General features: G+C 36.5%; 1 protein-coding gene across 1 annotated transcript; it reads left to right on the top strand.

The window, feature by feature from the left end:
- The first annotated feature begins 3071 nt into the window (after positions 1-3071).
- Positions 3072-12501, top strand: LOC135080085 (putative phosphatidate phosphatase). The gene is made up of 6 exons (XM_063974762.1): positions 3072-3298; positions 7418-7569; positions 8610-8807; positions 9870-10028; positions 11454-11630; positions 12285-12501. The coding sequence occupies exons 1-6, from the start codon at positions 3241-3243 to the stop codon at positions 12384-12386; spliced, it is 846 nt and encodes a 281-aa protein (XP_063830832.1). The 5' UTR covers positions 3072-3240; the 3' UTR covers positions 12387-12501.
- The last annotated feature ends 955 nt before the right edge of the window (positions 12502-13456 follow it).

Here is a 13456-nt window from a genome sequence, read left to right as displayed (position 1 = left end):
AAAATTGTACACAGTGTTTTGTTTTCTTTAGTCAAATGTTAAATGGCCAATGACAGAAAGAGGGAAAACACAATTTAACCATTAATTTGCTAAAGTATAAAAGATTTCGGTATGTCAATCTTGGTGTATAGTTTTAGGATCAATTTCATAGGTGCTAGTTAAGTGTAACTTATAGTTTTAGAATAGATCTTTTACTTCTATGTGGCACGTTATGTGTTAGGTTTTAAATGTTCTATATTTTAAATTGTAATGTATAAAGTTATTTAAAATTTTGCTAAATGAAAAGAAAAGACAACTGGGGGAGGTATATTTGGAACAATCGAACCGATTCTTTAATTTTATTAGTGCATGGAAACAAATCATGTGCATAAATGTTTTCTAATACTCTCAATTTCACATTTAATTGAACTAAATCTTTAGATTATTTTCGCTTCACACAGAAAAATTTAAAGTTATAATAGGTTTAGTCACTTAACTTAGTCAATGCCTGAGAACGGCACGGGACTGGGAGGGTGAGATGTCAATGAGACTTCAAATATGCTTCAGAGGTGGAATTGTGTAAAGCGATCGTAATCATTTGACAGTTCATAACGTACGATAAAGTCAGATAAACAAAGCGTTTGACAGAATAACGGTCCGTGGCCGAGTCCCCTAGTGTTCGACGCACCCGTGGTCGACGCCCCCGATTTAAATTAACTTAATATCATATTTTTTTCGGCTTTTACACTAAGTACAGTCAACGAAAAGTAATGAAAAATATAATAATTTTGTTATTATTACAAAAATTAAAATGTTGTATTTAATTTTAGGTTATAATTATACTTAATAAAACTTTTATAATTTCAACTTTTATTTGTAGTTAGTTAAATGTAGAGAGAGTAGAGTTATTTTAAAGACTGGTTATTTAATTGTTATTATACAGAGTGTTTGGCGGAAGGGTAGACAAACTTCGTGGGTTTATAGATAGGGATGTCGCGGGCACAACTAGTTCGTTTATAAACATTTTTGTGCCTGACTGTACATTTAATTAAAAAAATGCTTCAAATCAAATTTCACTGACCGGGGGCGTCGACCACGGGTGCGTCGAACACTGGGGGACTCGGCCACGGACCCCGATTGCTTTACACAATTCCACCTCTGATTTGTATGCTGTGTCACGTCGTAACATATCAATGTTACCCCTCCCGTGCCCCTCCCATAACTCAGGCACTGACTTAAGTTAAGCGTTGGACCTATGATAAATCAAATACTTTTTCATTTCCCATGCAATAGTGTAATTTCGGTTTCGAGTGTTTCAAAAATACGTCTCTCAGTTGTAAAGATTGAAGTGCAAATGTTATTATGCAATTTTATTGTTATCTCAGTCTATCTCATTATCTCATTGGTCCCTCTACTTAGTACAGGTTAAACAGGGCTCTCTTACAGGTCATTATTATTCCCTCATATCCCTCAACCAGGCTCAAAAAAAGTCATGTTTTCAACCGTATCTTCACAGCATAAAGTTAAAATTGATGTGGGCTCTATGTAACCAGAGCATGGTTAAGGATTATGCAGTTATATTGGATAAGTTTTTGTTCATATATTTCTTCGATTATGGCGTATATGTTCTCGTATGAGTAACAAATATGACAATTGTATCATTTTCGATGGATGAATTAACCCTGTAAATGCGGAGCCTCTGTTTAATTCTGTACTTGTCCGCTAGATGGCACATCAAGCTTAACACTTTGGCACTTTATATTAATGGCTTTAGGTGCCATTTTCTAACAAAAATGTAGTCTGATGGGCTGTATGTGCTGCCTACATTTTACTACTTGACAACTTTAACTTTGAAACTCGATTATAGTTATAATACTTTTATTTACCGGTTGCTATTTAAACAATGCAATATATTTTTGTCGTCATTATTCTAAAGAATATTTTATTACTTACATTTAAGAGCGAAACCACATTTAGTCTTTAGTTTTATTTGTATGATTTTGCACAATTCGTGGTTCTTTGGGGTTCAATAATAACTGTATAATATTCGTCAATAAAAGATTGCTATATCCATTTCTCTCGCTTGCACTGGTATTCTTATATGAATGACAGAGACGAAATATGATAACAGATGTAAGCGAGAGGCGGACTTACGACAAACATAAAGTTACAGTGGCGCCTCCATCACAAGCTTGGCGGACATTTTTAGAACTACTAGCATAAAGTGACACACGTCAACGCAGATAGTTCCAAAAGTGTCCGTAGACACATTTGGCAGCACCAGTCTCGGTCTTTTAGAAAGAAAAAATATTTATCTTTTTTTTAATGACTGATTTATTTGACGAATATTATCAATTATTATTATTTTAGGGGGTTTAGTCAAACTGAAGGCTTGCACGCACTGCCTTGTATAGAAACTATGGCAACTATATTTATTTACACTTATTTATTACGTGGTTAAAGTATTGAAAGCATAATAAATACTGGTCTGATTTAAAATGTTGTATTTATTTACTGAGTCTAATTACAAAATATCAAAACTAACTGGCAAACAATTCTTATACGAAATGTTTCGCTAATTTTCAAGCTTTTATTTAAAAATATGTAATAAATTAAAATTTTCAATCAATAAAAAAAAAATAGAAAAAAAATAGACAAACTTTATTCTACTCTTGACTCTTCATACTTCGATCATCAAACAAAAGTTATGAACAAACGTATACCAGTAGCGACATCTACCGAGAAATACAGTCTTTACTAAACAGCTTTGCAGGAAATCTTTGCTTGCGTTTTTAATCTAACCATAAATATTGCAACATTGTGAGCACAGCTGCTGATAAATTATTAATTTAATTAACTGTATCATTAAAGAAAATTAAAAAAATTCGCCTTTACAGAAAATTGAGTTCAAATCAGCGTTAAACTTAAAAATATGTTCTAATTTTTACAAAACAAAAGACGGTACGAGAGTGTTTGCCAAATCCCCTCTCTTTTCGTCACCTAGCACCAAAAAAGGACCACAACAGTAAACCCAATGTTCTCTATTTATCAACTTGCTAATAACTAGCCCGATTATTTTCTACCTTCATAAAATTAATTTCAAGTGCAAAATCGTAATGATAAAATGATAAGTCTTATCTAAAAGATTGTGGTTATTTACATGGCGATGACTAAGTTAACCACTAGGTAGTCATTCGTGATCGCGCGCGCGAAGTGTTGTGTTGTGTGCAATTTTATTTAATGTTTTCGTGAATTTGTGAAATGGCAGTGGACAGGTTAATTTGGAAAATCGTTTTGGACTTCGTCACGCTTTTGCTCGGTAAGTTTTTTGTAGATTTGTTTTTTTTTAATATTGTTAAGTTATTAAGTTGTGTGAGTTGTGACACATATAAAACTTTTATGCGATTGTTAGTGACTGTAAGTGGCGTGTCAAGGCGATTGTATGTATGTTCTTATTGTTTGGCGGTAATTTTGACATTAGTGCAATTTAATGTCCGCATCTAAGGATTCGGGGTCAACATCCAGTGGTGGGCCTTAGCTCTAGGGAGTCACTCATTAATGAAAAACTAGGTATTTCCCTGTAACTTAACTGTTTTTATGCACCACTCGCCTACCTTATTAGATAAGGATAAAACTAAGATGTATTTACACGTGGGATTGTTTTACCTTTTGGTTTAGGTTTTGACTACTTATTCATATGACTGCATTCTTATTTTATTCAGGCATGATGTCAGAATCAGATATTTTATGAATTATTAAAATTAGATTAGCTTACGGACTTACGGCTAGAGTTATTCAATATTCATATCTGTTATCATTTCTCTTGTCCGTTTTATCAATATTCATTAGTATTTATCTAAATTATGTAGGAATGTTTATACGAGTAGGTATGAGTGAAAACTCGTATCAAAATAATCGTATAATCCTGTACCAATCATTTATTTTAAAAAGCATTAAAACTAGGCAGCTTGAAACTTCACAACCTAGGCATTTAGGCCTATTTACTTATCAGATCTTACTTATTTTTCTGATTAAGGGCTCATAAACTAGGTAGTATTTAATTTAATCATCCAGGTCCTAAGTTACTCGTACTAAGGTAAACTGGTAGGTACTAGCTACATGCCAATTATTTTTATCTAAAAAGGAAAATGAAAATAAAAATCGTCTTATCACTCCACGGGATTTTACAACAAAACTTTTATAACGGAGTGATAATTATAGTAAAAAATGCAACATAATAGTTTAAAATATTATACAAATCGTCTTGTTGCCAAAATGTTCCCTGGATGAGTTGTGGTTTGATCGGGTACGTTTACATAACAAAATCAATATTCAATCCCACTAGTGACGTCAGAGGGGTGTCCAAATGGCAAGGTTACGACGCGATAGACAAACTGACGCCAAACTTTTTCCGCATTTTGGCAGGGCCACTATCAGAGTAACTTCTGTGTGAAACAATATTTTAATTAATAATTTTCAATAACGTAGCAAACTTAATAATGAATCTTCCAGGATAAACAAACTTGTTTAAATAATGAATCCTACCTAGCTAGACTGTACATAAATGAATGCATTATTTGGCCCCAACGGGATTTGAACCTGCGATCACAGCTGGAAATAGGGCGACTGCACTACACTTACAAAGTCGTAGTGTGGGCAGGCCTCCCACTAGGTGGACCGACGATCTGGTGAAAGACGCGAGAGGTGCATGGATGCGGGCGACGCAGGACCGGTCTTTGTGGAAATCCTTGGGGGAGGCCTTTGTCCAGCAGTGAACGTCAATCGGCTGAAACGTACGAACTACACTTATGTATGTATAACCTTTAATACCACCTGCTTAATCAGCAGAATTCGATTCATCTAAAAGTGTTTAACTAAAACAAACATTATTTACTTTTGAGTAGTGAAATCAAGTTAGATTTCTGCGCATTGGCAGATAACAAGATACAATAAAAACTAACCTAACCTTGGTGGTTAAGGAAAAGCCGGCAACCCGTGAAATAAATCAATCAAACCAATGGTTCTTCGGCTTCGGATAAGATTGTAGTACCTATACTTGACATAAGTTTACCTTGCTAAACGCTCTGTAATATTTCATCTAGTAGGTATTATCTAATAGGTGTTATTTTTCAACAAAAATCTTATTATGATTTGCTTTAGGTGTTGTTATACCTGTGACTATACTACTTGGTTATTATTTTAAATAGTCACTCGTATTATACTTTGTTAATTAGAGTGTGAAAAAAGCTTTATAAAAGGTGCTGTCTGTGCCTGTCAATTCTAAAACTTTGTGAAAATAATTGAATTGCAAGAGTGCAATCAAATCATCATCTAGAAATCATAAGTTTATTTAAAATAATAAGTTTTACGATAAAAAATGTACCTCCGTAATTATGTACCTAACACATCGATCTATCGATGCCACGATTTAGATAGTGAAATAATAAATAATTAATAAGCACCCAATAAATGTTTTATTGTTTTGCCTTTAAGTATTACCCTGTACCTACTTAGTACTACTTGTAAATCGCTGTTGTAAATAACTATACTTAATACTATAAAGATTAAGGCCTTACACGAAGGGCAAACCAAATGCCGAAGTGCCCTTAAAAAGGTCAGATTTCACCCAACGTTAATAAAGTTTGACCTGTAAACCTTACAAAAGTAATTAAATCGGAAATCATTACACACCTACGTGTTTTATTCGCAAATAATAGGTATTATTGTTTCAGCCAAATTTTAATGACGTCTACAGGACAACTAATGAGTAAAACCCACAAAATCAGCCTACAACCCCAGAAAGATAAATAGTCCGTGACATAACAGATTCTGCCTAACAATTTTTTAATTTCTGACAACTGCAACTGAGTTCTGCAGCAGTTCTAAATCAATGGGATCCTATCCAAGGACTCTCTAACAACTAGGAAAATCACCTCGTGCTGCATTCCTTCTGTCTTTTTGGGGTCTCCCCCCATATTTATCCTACTAATATTATAAAATCGAAAGTTTGGATGTCTGGATGTATGGATGTTTGTTACTCTTTCACGCAAAAACTACTGAACGGATTTTGTTGAAACTTCACAGTATTATTGTTTATAACCCAGATTAACATATAGGCTATAATTTATGACGATATGTGACAAACTAAATTTCACGCGGGTGAAGCCGCGGGCAAAAGCTAGTAACTTCATATAAGTCTAAGCCTATCTACAACCTGTCCTTTGCACGAAAATCTGATCTTTATGTTAGCAGTAGGGGAGACTGGGTACGGTTGAAACAAAGGACGGTTGAAACAGAGCAAATATCTCGTAAACGGTTCCACGGGGAGTTAGGGGTCCTAGGGGAAAAAGAAGCGGACAACAGGTCCGAACACCAATTTAGTGCCTAAAACTTCCTAAGGCGTTGACGTTGTGTGCAAAACGCCATATTGTTTTTTACTGCCCAAAAGTAAGTATTTTTCTTCAGACATTAACGCTTATACTACCTGTTCTTTTTATGTGAATGTATCGAGTGTGCGTTTGCGATTATAATGAAGCTTGTAGAATAAGGGCCAGTAACTATTTTTAATGTGTTATCATTAGTGTCGAAACTATAAAGTATATTTTACCAAAAGTGGGGTTGGGGACGGTTGAAACATTTTTTGTGGGTACAGTTGAAACAGAAAATTTATTTATGTTTATTTTTTGTAGATACCGAGAGTTTGGATAAGGAAGATTTCCAGAGAGGAAATTGACTTAGTAAAGCATTAGAGGTGGTAAAAGCTAGAGATTCACTGCGGAACGCGGCGGAAAAGTATGGTTTGAAAAAAAAAAAAGATTTTCGTTAATTTTATTCAGAATTTTAATATTATTTTATTATCAATGTTTATTAGGTTTGGAAATATCATTTAGTTAATCATATTTCTGTTATTTTTTTAAATGTTTACTACTAATCAAAGGCTAATTAATGATTTATAAATATTAAATACTTAGACTGATTAATGTCGTCATGTAGTACTATAATTTTAATATTCGTATTATTAATGATAAATAAAACACGTTTTATGAGTACTTATTGTATTATTTGTATGTATTTCAACAGATCCCAATCGCTGTTTCAACCGCCCCTGGCATGGGGACGGTTGAAACAAAATTTCTTTTTTTTTAAATTGCGTATATTTCTATAAATAGTAACCCGGGAACTATAATGATACAGCCATATCATAGCTAAAGCTTCAAATTTCAATTTCACGTATCGTAATCGTCACTTCGTTATTAAACAACAAAATTATAGACAATAAAAGCAAAATTGTTTCAACCGTACCCAGTCTCCCCTACCTACTATCTTTTAGAGGGTGACATAATAGTTATTTAACTTCCTTTGACCTATCTACAAGCTGTATTTTACACAAAACTGTTCTCTATGATCTGAGGTTCACGATTCCAATTTGATTTTTCAGTGGGGTTTCCACTCCTCGCTATACTGCTATGGGGCAAACCATACGAGCGGGGTTACTTCGAGTTTGACATGTCCATCCGTCTGCCATTCAAGCAGGAGTCCATATCTGAGGGTCTACTGGCTGGCGTGGGCTTCGGCTTAATTGTTGTTGCGGTAAGTATCCTCTTCTGTCTTTCGTCTGAGTATTGAATGTATACCTAAGTCCTCTCAAAAGTTTCTAGCAAGCCGGGGAGGGCTATGGTTAGCCATAAGTAAATAAGTCACAGGCACGGATCTAGCCCCTAAAAGGTTGTGTTTACATAACAGCCGCCGCTAAATAGTCCTCTCAAAAAGTTCTCATTTCTAGAAAACTTGGGAGGACCCTTCATTCTGAACTTAATAATAAGTAGCAAGCATCACAACTGCCCCAAAATTGGCCAACATTGGATAGAATATCATCAATCATCAAGTCTATAAATCTCAATATGTCGTGAAAGTATGACGTCACCAGTCTACTAAGGTTATGGGCATGTCCATCGTGCCCGGGCCTGATAGTAGTGACTCTCTGTTGAATAAATTTTATTAAACTTAAACATACCTACTTTATACATACTGGTACTTTCTTCGATCTACGCTCTTTCAAGTACCAGCGATTTGAGACACAACAGAAATCACCAATTGTTACCGCTGTCTCATGCTTGCTATGCTACCAGGTTCTACGAGATACAATGTTATTCCTGATATTTCATTTAACTTGAAAATTTTCAGGATAGAATAGCTCACTGCATTTGAAGCTGTAGAGATAAAACTGATGATAAGCCATCAGCGCCGAATTACAAAAAAGTTAAAACCGGAACTAACACTGGGTTAAAATGACATTTTCATACTAAAAGTCAATTTAAACCAGAGATCAACCAGAGTCTAACTTTTTGTAATAAGGAGGTCAGTGTCAAAAGGTCGCGTAATACCCGCCGTCGTGCGTTGGTGGTACCTAGCCGCTGAAAACCAGCTTCGTGACTTGACGACTTGTGTTTATATCACGATTCACGAAGCAGGCGCCTTTTCAGCCTTAATAAAATTAATTACCTACGAATGCACCTAAAATGTTCAATGCTGAATAAAGTAATTCTATCATATTCTATTCTACCTATATCTAATTTTTAAACGGGCCTTTGAATCACAAAATCACTGAACACCTTTACTTTAATTTTCAGATTATCATCACAGAGGTAATCCGCGACAAGCGAGGATCCGGCATTGGGGAGAAGTTTATCAACGGGGCTCTAGTCCCGGGGTGGGTTTGGGAGAGCTACGTCACGATCGGGGTGTTCACCTTCGGAGCCGCGTGTCAGCAGCTGGTGTCAAACACCAGCAAATACGTCATCGGGCGCCTACGGCCACATTTCTATGATGTAAGTGGAAAATGAGCGTAAAGCGAGGTTTAGACTAGCTATAATATTTAAGCCAATGCGCTGACCGCCTTCTTCTAATTTGTATGAAGAATCGGCCGATACCAAATCAGTGTAATGTGCGCACTTTCATACATCTCTATACTGATGAACAGCCCGACCCAACCCAACCATCGTCCAACTAAAAGTCAATGGTCAAAACCTACCCAACCGACCCAAGCCTAGGCCAAAACTTGCAGAAGTTGACTTCCGCAAGCTGTCACCAGTTCACCACTGTGTAGCTAAATCTTGCAGAAGTTGGCTTGCCACAGTAAGTATTTACAGTGGTAAACAGCTTACAGAAGTCAACTTCTGCAAGTTTTATAGCTAGTCTTAACCTTGCATATGAAAAAGACTGATTATTAAGATATCCTAAAAACTTTCTAGGACTGTTTCTATTTTAATTATAGTATCTTTTTTGTAGGTAATTTTATTTTATCGGTAACATCGCCACAATTTGCAGATGGTATTTTTATCATAGGGTAATAAATGTTAATGCATTCATTGCAAATCACGATTAGATTGTAAAGGTAAGCCCCGCTATACACAGATACTTAAAGAATTTATGATTTTCATTCATAACATAGATTTCTTTCAACCCCAGTGACAAAAATATTATGAACCTTGGTTACTAAATGGGTTGGCGATTAAGGATGGCAACAAAGACTAGAAGTTCGAAGTGGAAATATTATTATGCTCCCTCTGGGAATCGAACCCTGGACCGTTGGGTATGAGACAGGTGGTGTTGTTACCACTAGACCTCAGCCGATGCTCTATGGGGGAGGCCTCATATCAAGGAGTTGATGTTCTTTGGTTAATTTGGCTGTGCAAACATAGACACTTTTGTGTCTTGTGTGGTATACAAGTTACCAGTGAATATTTTATTTTCATAAAATCATAATGACATTCTCTGCACAGAAGTCCACTTCACACCACACAACGACTCGCTTTTCTGATATGGTGCCATATTAGTAACGAAAAGTGTCTACGATAGCACAGCCCCTAAAATTATCTGTATCTTCACAGGTCTGCCTCCCAGTGCCCAACCAGTCTGACCAGAACGTGCTGGGCTACATCCAGAACTACACATGTACTGGGAATAGCACGAGCCTCATCCTGGAGGCGCGACTGTCTTTCCCGAGCGCACACTCCAGCTTCGCCATGTATACCGCCATCTTCTTCATCGTAAGTTGCATGCTGCTGTCCTTCCCGAACACTATAATCCGGGCCTTTTCTTTCTAGTGAATAGGCACTTCAGGCAGATATGTACCATCCGGTGTGATTGCGGTCTTGCTGCTTGCTATGCTGAACCTGCCTTGTTCTGCATAAAAAAAAAGTTAACTATGTACCTATTTACTCGCTTCCACCTTAGCTTCGGCTTGGAAGGTGATGACTTTCCATCAGGACGCCAGGAGCTTACTCGTTATGGATAATAAGTCCTAATGTTAATTCATTGACCAATGGTTAGCTCTAACTACTAACAATAACTTAGCATAGTTTTCACTTGTATTTATTTCATTTGTCAGTTCTGTGTGGTGTGCTGTGCAATTAAGAATATCTATCTTATCTAATCGTACATTGTTTTAAGCAATCCCCGCTGTATTAAAACTGTCTGTTGGTAGCTATAAGTGAAGTGAAAGAAAGTGAAAACCTTTCTACCATATTTCATGTTTTGAATGACCCTCAGGTCAAACACAAGTTCTCAAACTGAAAAAAAACTTCGGTTAAAATCTCTCTAATCAAAATTGAATGCTCGTGCTCACCACACTATCACAAGAATTGAATGTAAGTAAGTAGTAAAAAACTAGTGAAACAATCTTTATCCCAAACAATTCATCAATGTCTTTTTATTTCCTCATTGTTTCTGTTCTCAAATTATCTATTGAATTACTGATCAAACAATAGAACGCTTATCTGCTTTTTTACTCTATTGTGGTATTTATCGACAGCTGATGTCCTTGGTGCTACAAATTCAATATAAGGCTGTTTGTGTTTATTGATATTCGATAAAGATAGTCTATAAAGAACTAACAACTTTCCTAATTGAGAATAATTACCTACTTCTTTGGAGTAGGTACCTAGTACTTACTATGAATTATGGAGTAACTATTTACTGAAAATCAAAATTTAGATTAGTTTGGCAATTATAATGAATGAATCGATAGCTTTATGGTTTCAGTCTTTAAGGCTCGGGTTGCACCAAAGACGAGAGTGTTTTAATAGCCACCCAAAAACCAGCTGCTACTTTTAATATCCGAATTATAGCAGCTGGTTATTGGGTTTGGGACGATTTAAGGTCGTCGCACATTTATCAGCCCGGAAAGGGATAGTCACCGTATCAACTCGAGGTGGTCAGTATTCTTTGTATGAAACTTCATACTGCAAGTCACACACCCTAACTTAAACGGCTCGCCTCGCGGTTGACAGCTCGCGAAACTCGATACTGTGTTGATCCCTTTCCGAGTTGACGAGTCTGTTACGACCCTTATTCGTACAAGGACAATCCCCACGATGGCCAGACCGGTTGGGGAGGACATGATGTTCGCATACCTGTCCCGCAGTCGCCTCTCAAAGCTGGCATGATTTTAACACCCACCATTTCTTCACCAGTTTTACATCCAAGTAAAAGGCAGGTGGAGGGGCTCGAAGCTTCTGCGTCACTTGGCCCAGTTCGCGGCGCTGCTGGGCGCGTGGTACGTGGGGCTCTCGCGGGTGGTGGAGCATAAGCACCATTGGAGCGACGTGGCCGCTGGGTTCCTGATCGGCGCCATGTTTGCTGCTCTTGTTGTGAGTATTCTTATCCTTATTCTTTCAGCCAAATGACGTCCACTGCTGGACAAAGGCCTCCCCCAAGAATTTAGACAACGTCCGGTCCTACGCTGCCTACATCCAGGTAATACCCGCGATCTTCACCAGATCGTCAGTCCACCTAGTGAGAGGCCTGCCCAGATTACGTCTCGCCAGTGGTCGCCAATCGAGAACGTTTCTGCGACAATGGACATCAGCTCTATGAGCTATATGCCCCGCCGCATGCATGTGTGTGAGAATTATTGAGTTAGTTAGGTACAACTCGAGACCGAGGTCAGTCGTCGAATCCAACTCGGCTAGGCAGCGTTCGCGACATAGGTGTGCGTCCAAAATACCGCAGTCTCAAAACAAAAGTCTTTGACCAGTGCGTTTTTCCAATGATGACATACGAAACGGAGACGTAATCGCTTACTAAGGACCTCCTAAGAAGGCTCAAGGTCACCCAAAGGGCGATGGAGCGTGCTATGCTTGGACTTTTTCCTGCGTGATCGAATCAGAAATGAGGAGATCCTCAGGTAAACCAAAATTTACTAATTACACATTAAGAATCCTTTATGTACTTTCTTTAGTTCTTTCAGAAATAAATTGTAGGGGTATTAGGTATGACTATTATAGTTTTTTTTGTTTTTCCAGTTTATCTACGTGCTAAAGCCTAAGAAGTACGGCCTGCCAGGCTCATGGCAGGACCCCACCATGCAGGCCAACCCGCTACCACGGCCGGCGCTGGCTCGGTGACTGGACGACGATGCGCTGTGACAGTGACTTGATGACTGATGGCAAAAGTATATTAGAGTTAACAAATAAGGTAACTGACCCAAATAAGGCCGTTTTTGGCAGTATCGCTGTTATACTGAACCGCAAAGAAAAATGGTCAGTTATAAAACCTTCTTTAACTTCAAAAGTACCAAGCCTGAAAAAACTACGCATTTTTATTTATTTTTATAGTCATTAAAGTTTTCTGAAATATACTTTAAATTGTTTCAAAACTCAACTTTGAAATTAACCTAAACTCGGATTAAAACCTAAACTTCACTTCACTTCAGTCTCGTTTACAAAATTGCCTATTTCTATTTTAAAGTGTAAATATTCCTAGATTAATTTAAATGTCACGCAATGACCAAATAAATAATTGCAAATTGGTGCTCTATGAATTTTAAACACTGACCAGAAAATGTTAATGAATACGTAAATGCAATATGGCTCTTGTGTGAAATTGCTTGAAACAATAATACGGCACTTTTATTTAAAGAAATATTTATTTACGTGGGGTCAAGGTGCCTACCTAATTCATTGTTTCCTATCAGATAAAGATTAAATTTAGAATTTTTTAACATTTAATTTTGTATTTTGTCTTAAGCTTATTAAAAATACGTACAATTAAGTAAGTAAATGTAATTCATAATGTTGTTTAGGTACAAAATTAAAAATACTGCCTATGAATGTAAAAGTACAAGTAATGGAAATATTACATACAAAATAAATTATCACTATTTAGATAATATATTTGTTCACCTTTAAAATATTTCGTAAAATCTATAGGACAGCACCATCAATTACCATTAATTTATTTCATATAGTTAAATTTTTAGTATCAAATAAGTATTAATATGTAGTAATAAGGTGAGTATTAAAATATATATTTTTGTACTATTTTCGTTTTTGATTTCTTTTTCCAAAAAATTGCTACCTTGCTATTTAAAGAAGTGCACATAAATTATTGTCCAAAGAAAAATAGGAGATAAAAAATCTCATAGGAGAGACCCATACTTTCTTTTAGGGCCGATTTTTCAATCGTCAGATATATT

The sequence above is a fragment of the Ostrinia nubilalis genome, chromosome 17 (genome assembly GCF_963855985.1).
Source record: "Ostrinia nubilalis chromosome 17, ilOstNubi1.1, whole genome shotgun sequence".
NCBI lineage: Eukaryota > Metazoa > Arthropoda > Insecta > Lepidoptera > Crambidae > Ostrinia > Ostrinia nubilalis.
The sequence above is the reverse complement of the archived record's forward strand: the minus strand, read 5'-3'. Positions and strand labels throughout refer to the sequence as shown.

Coding starts and splice junctions, on each gene's coding strand:
- LOC135080085 (XM_063974762.1), top strand. CDS start 3,241: ATGGCAGTGGACAGGTTAATTTGGAAAATCGTTTTGGACTTCGTCACG. Junction 7,570..8,609: donor TCGGCTTAATTGTTGTTGCG/GTAAGTATCCTC, acceptor TTTAATTTTCAG/ATTATCATCACAGAGGTAAT. Junction 8,808..9,869: donor TACGGCCACATTTCTATGAT/GTAAGTGGAAAA, acceptor GTATCTTCACAG/GTCTGCCTCCCAGTGCCCAA.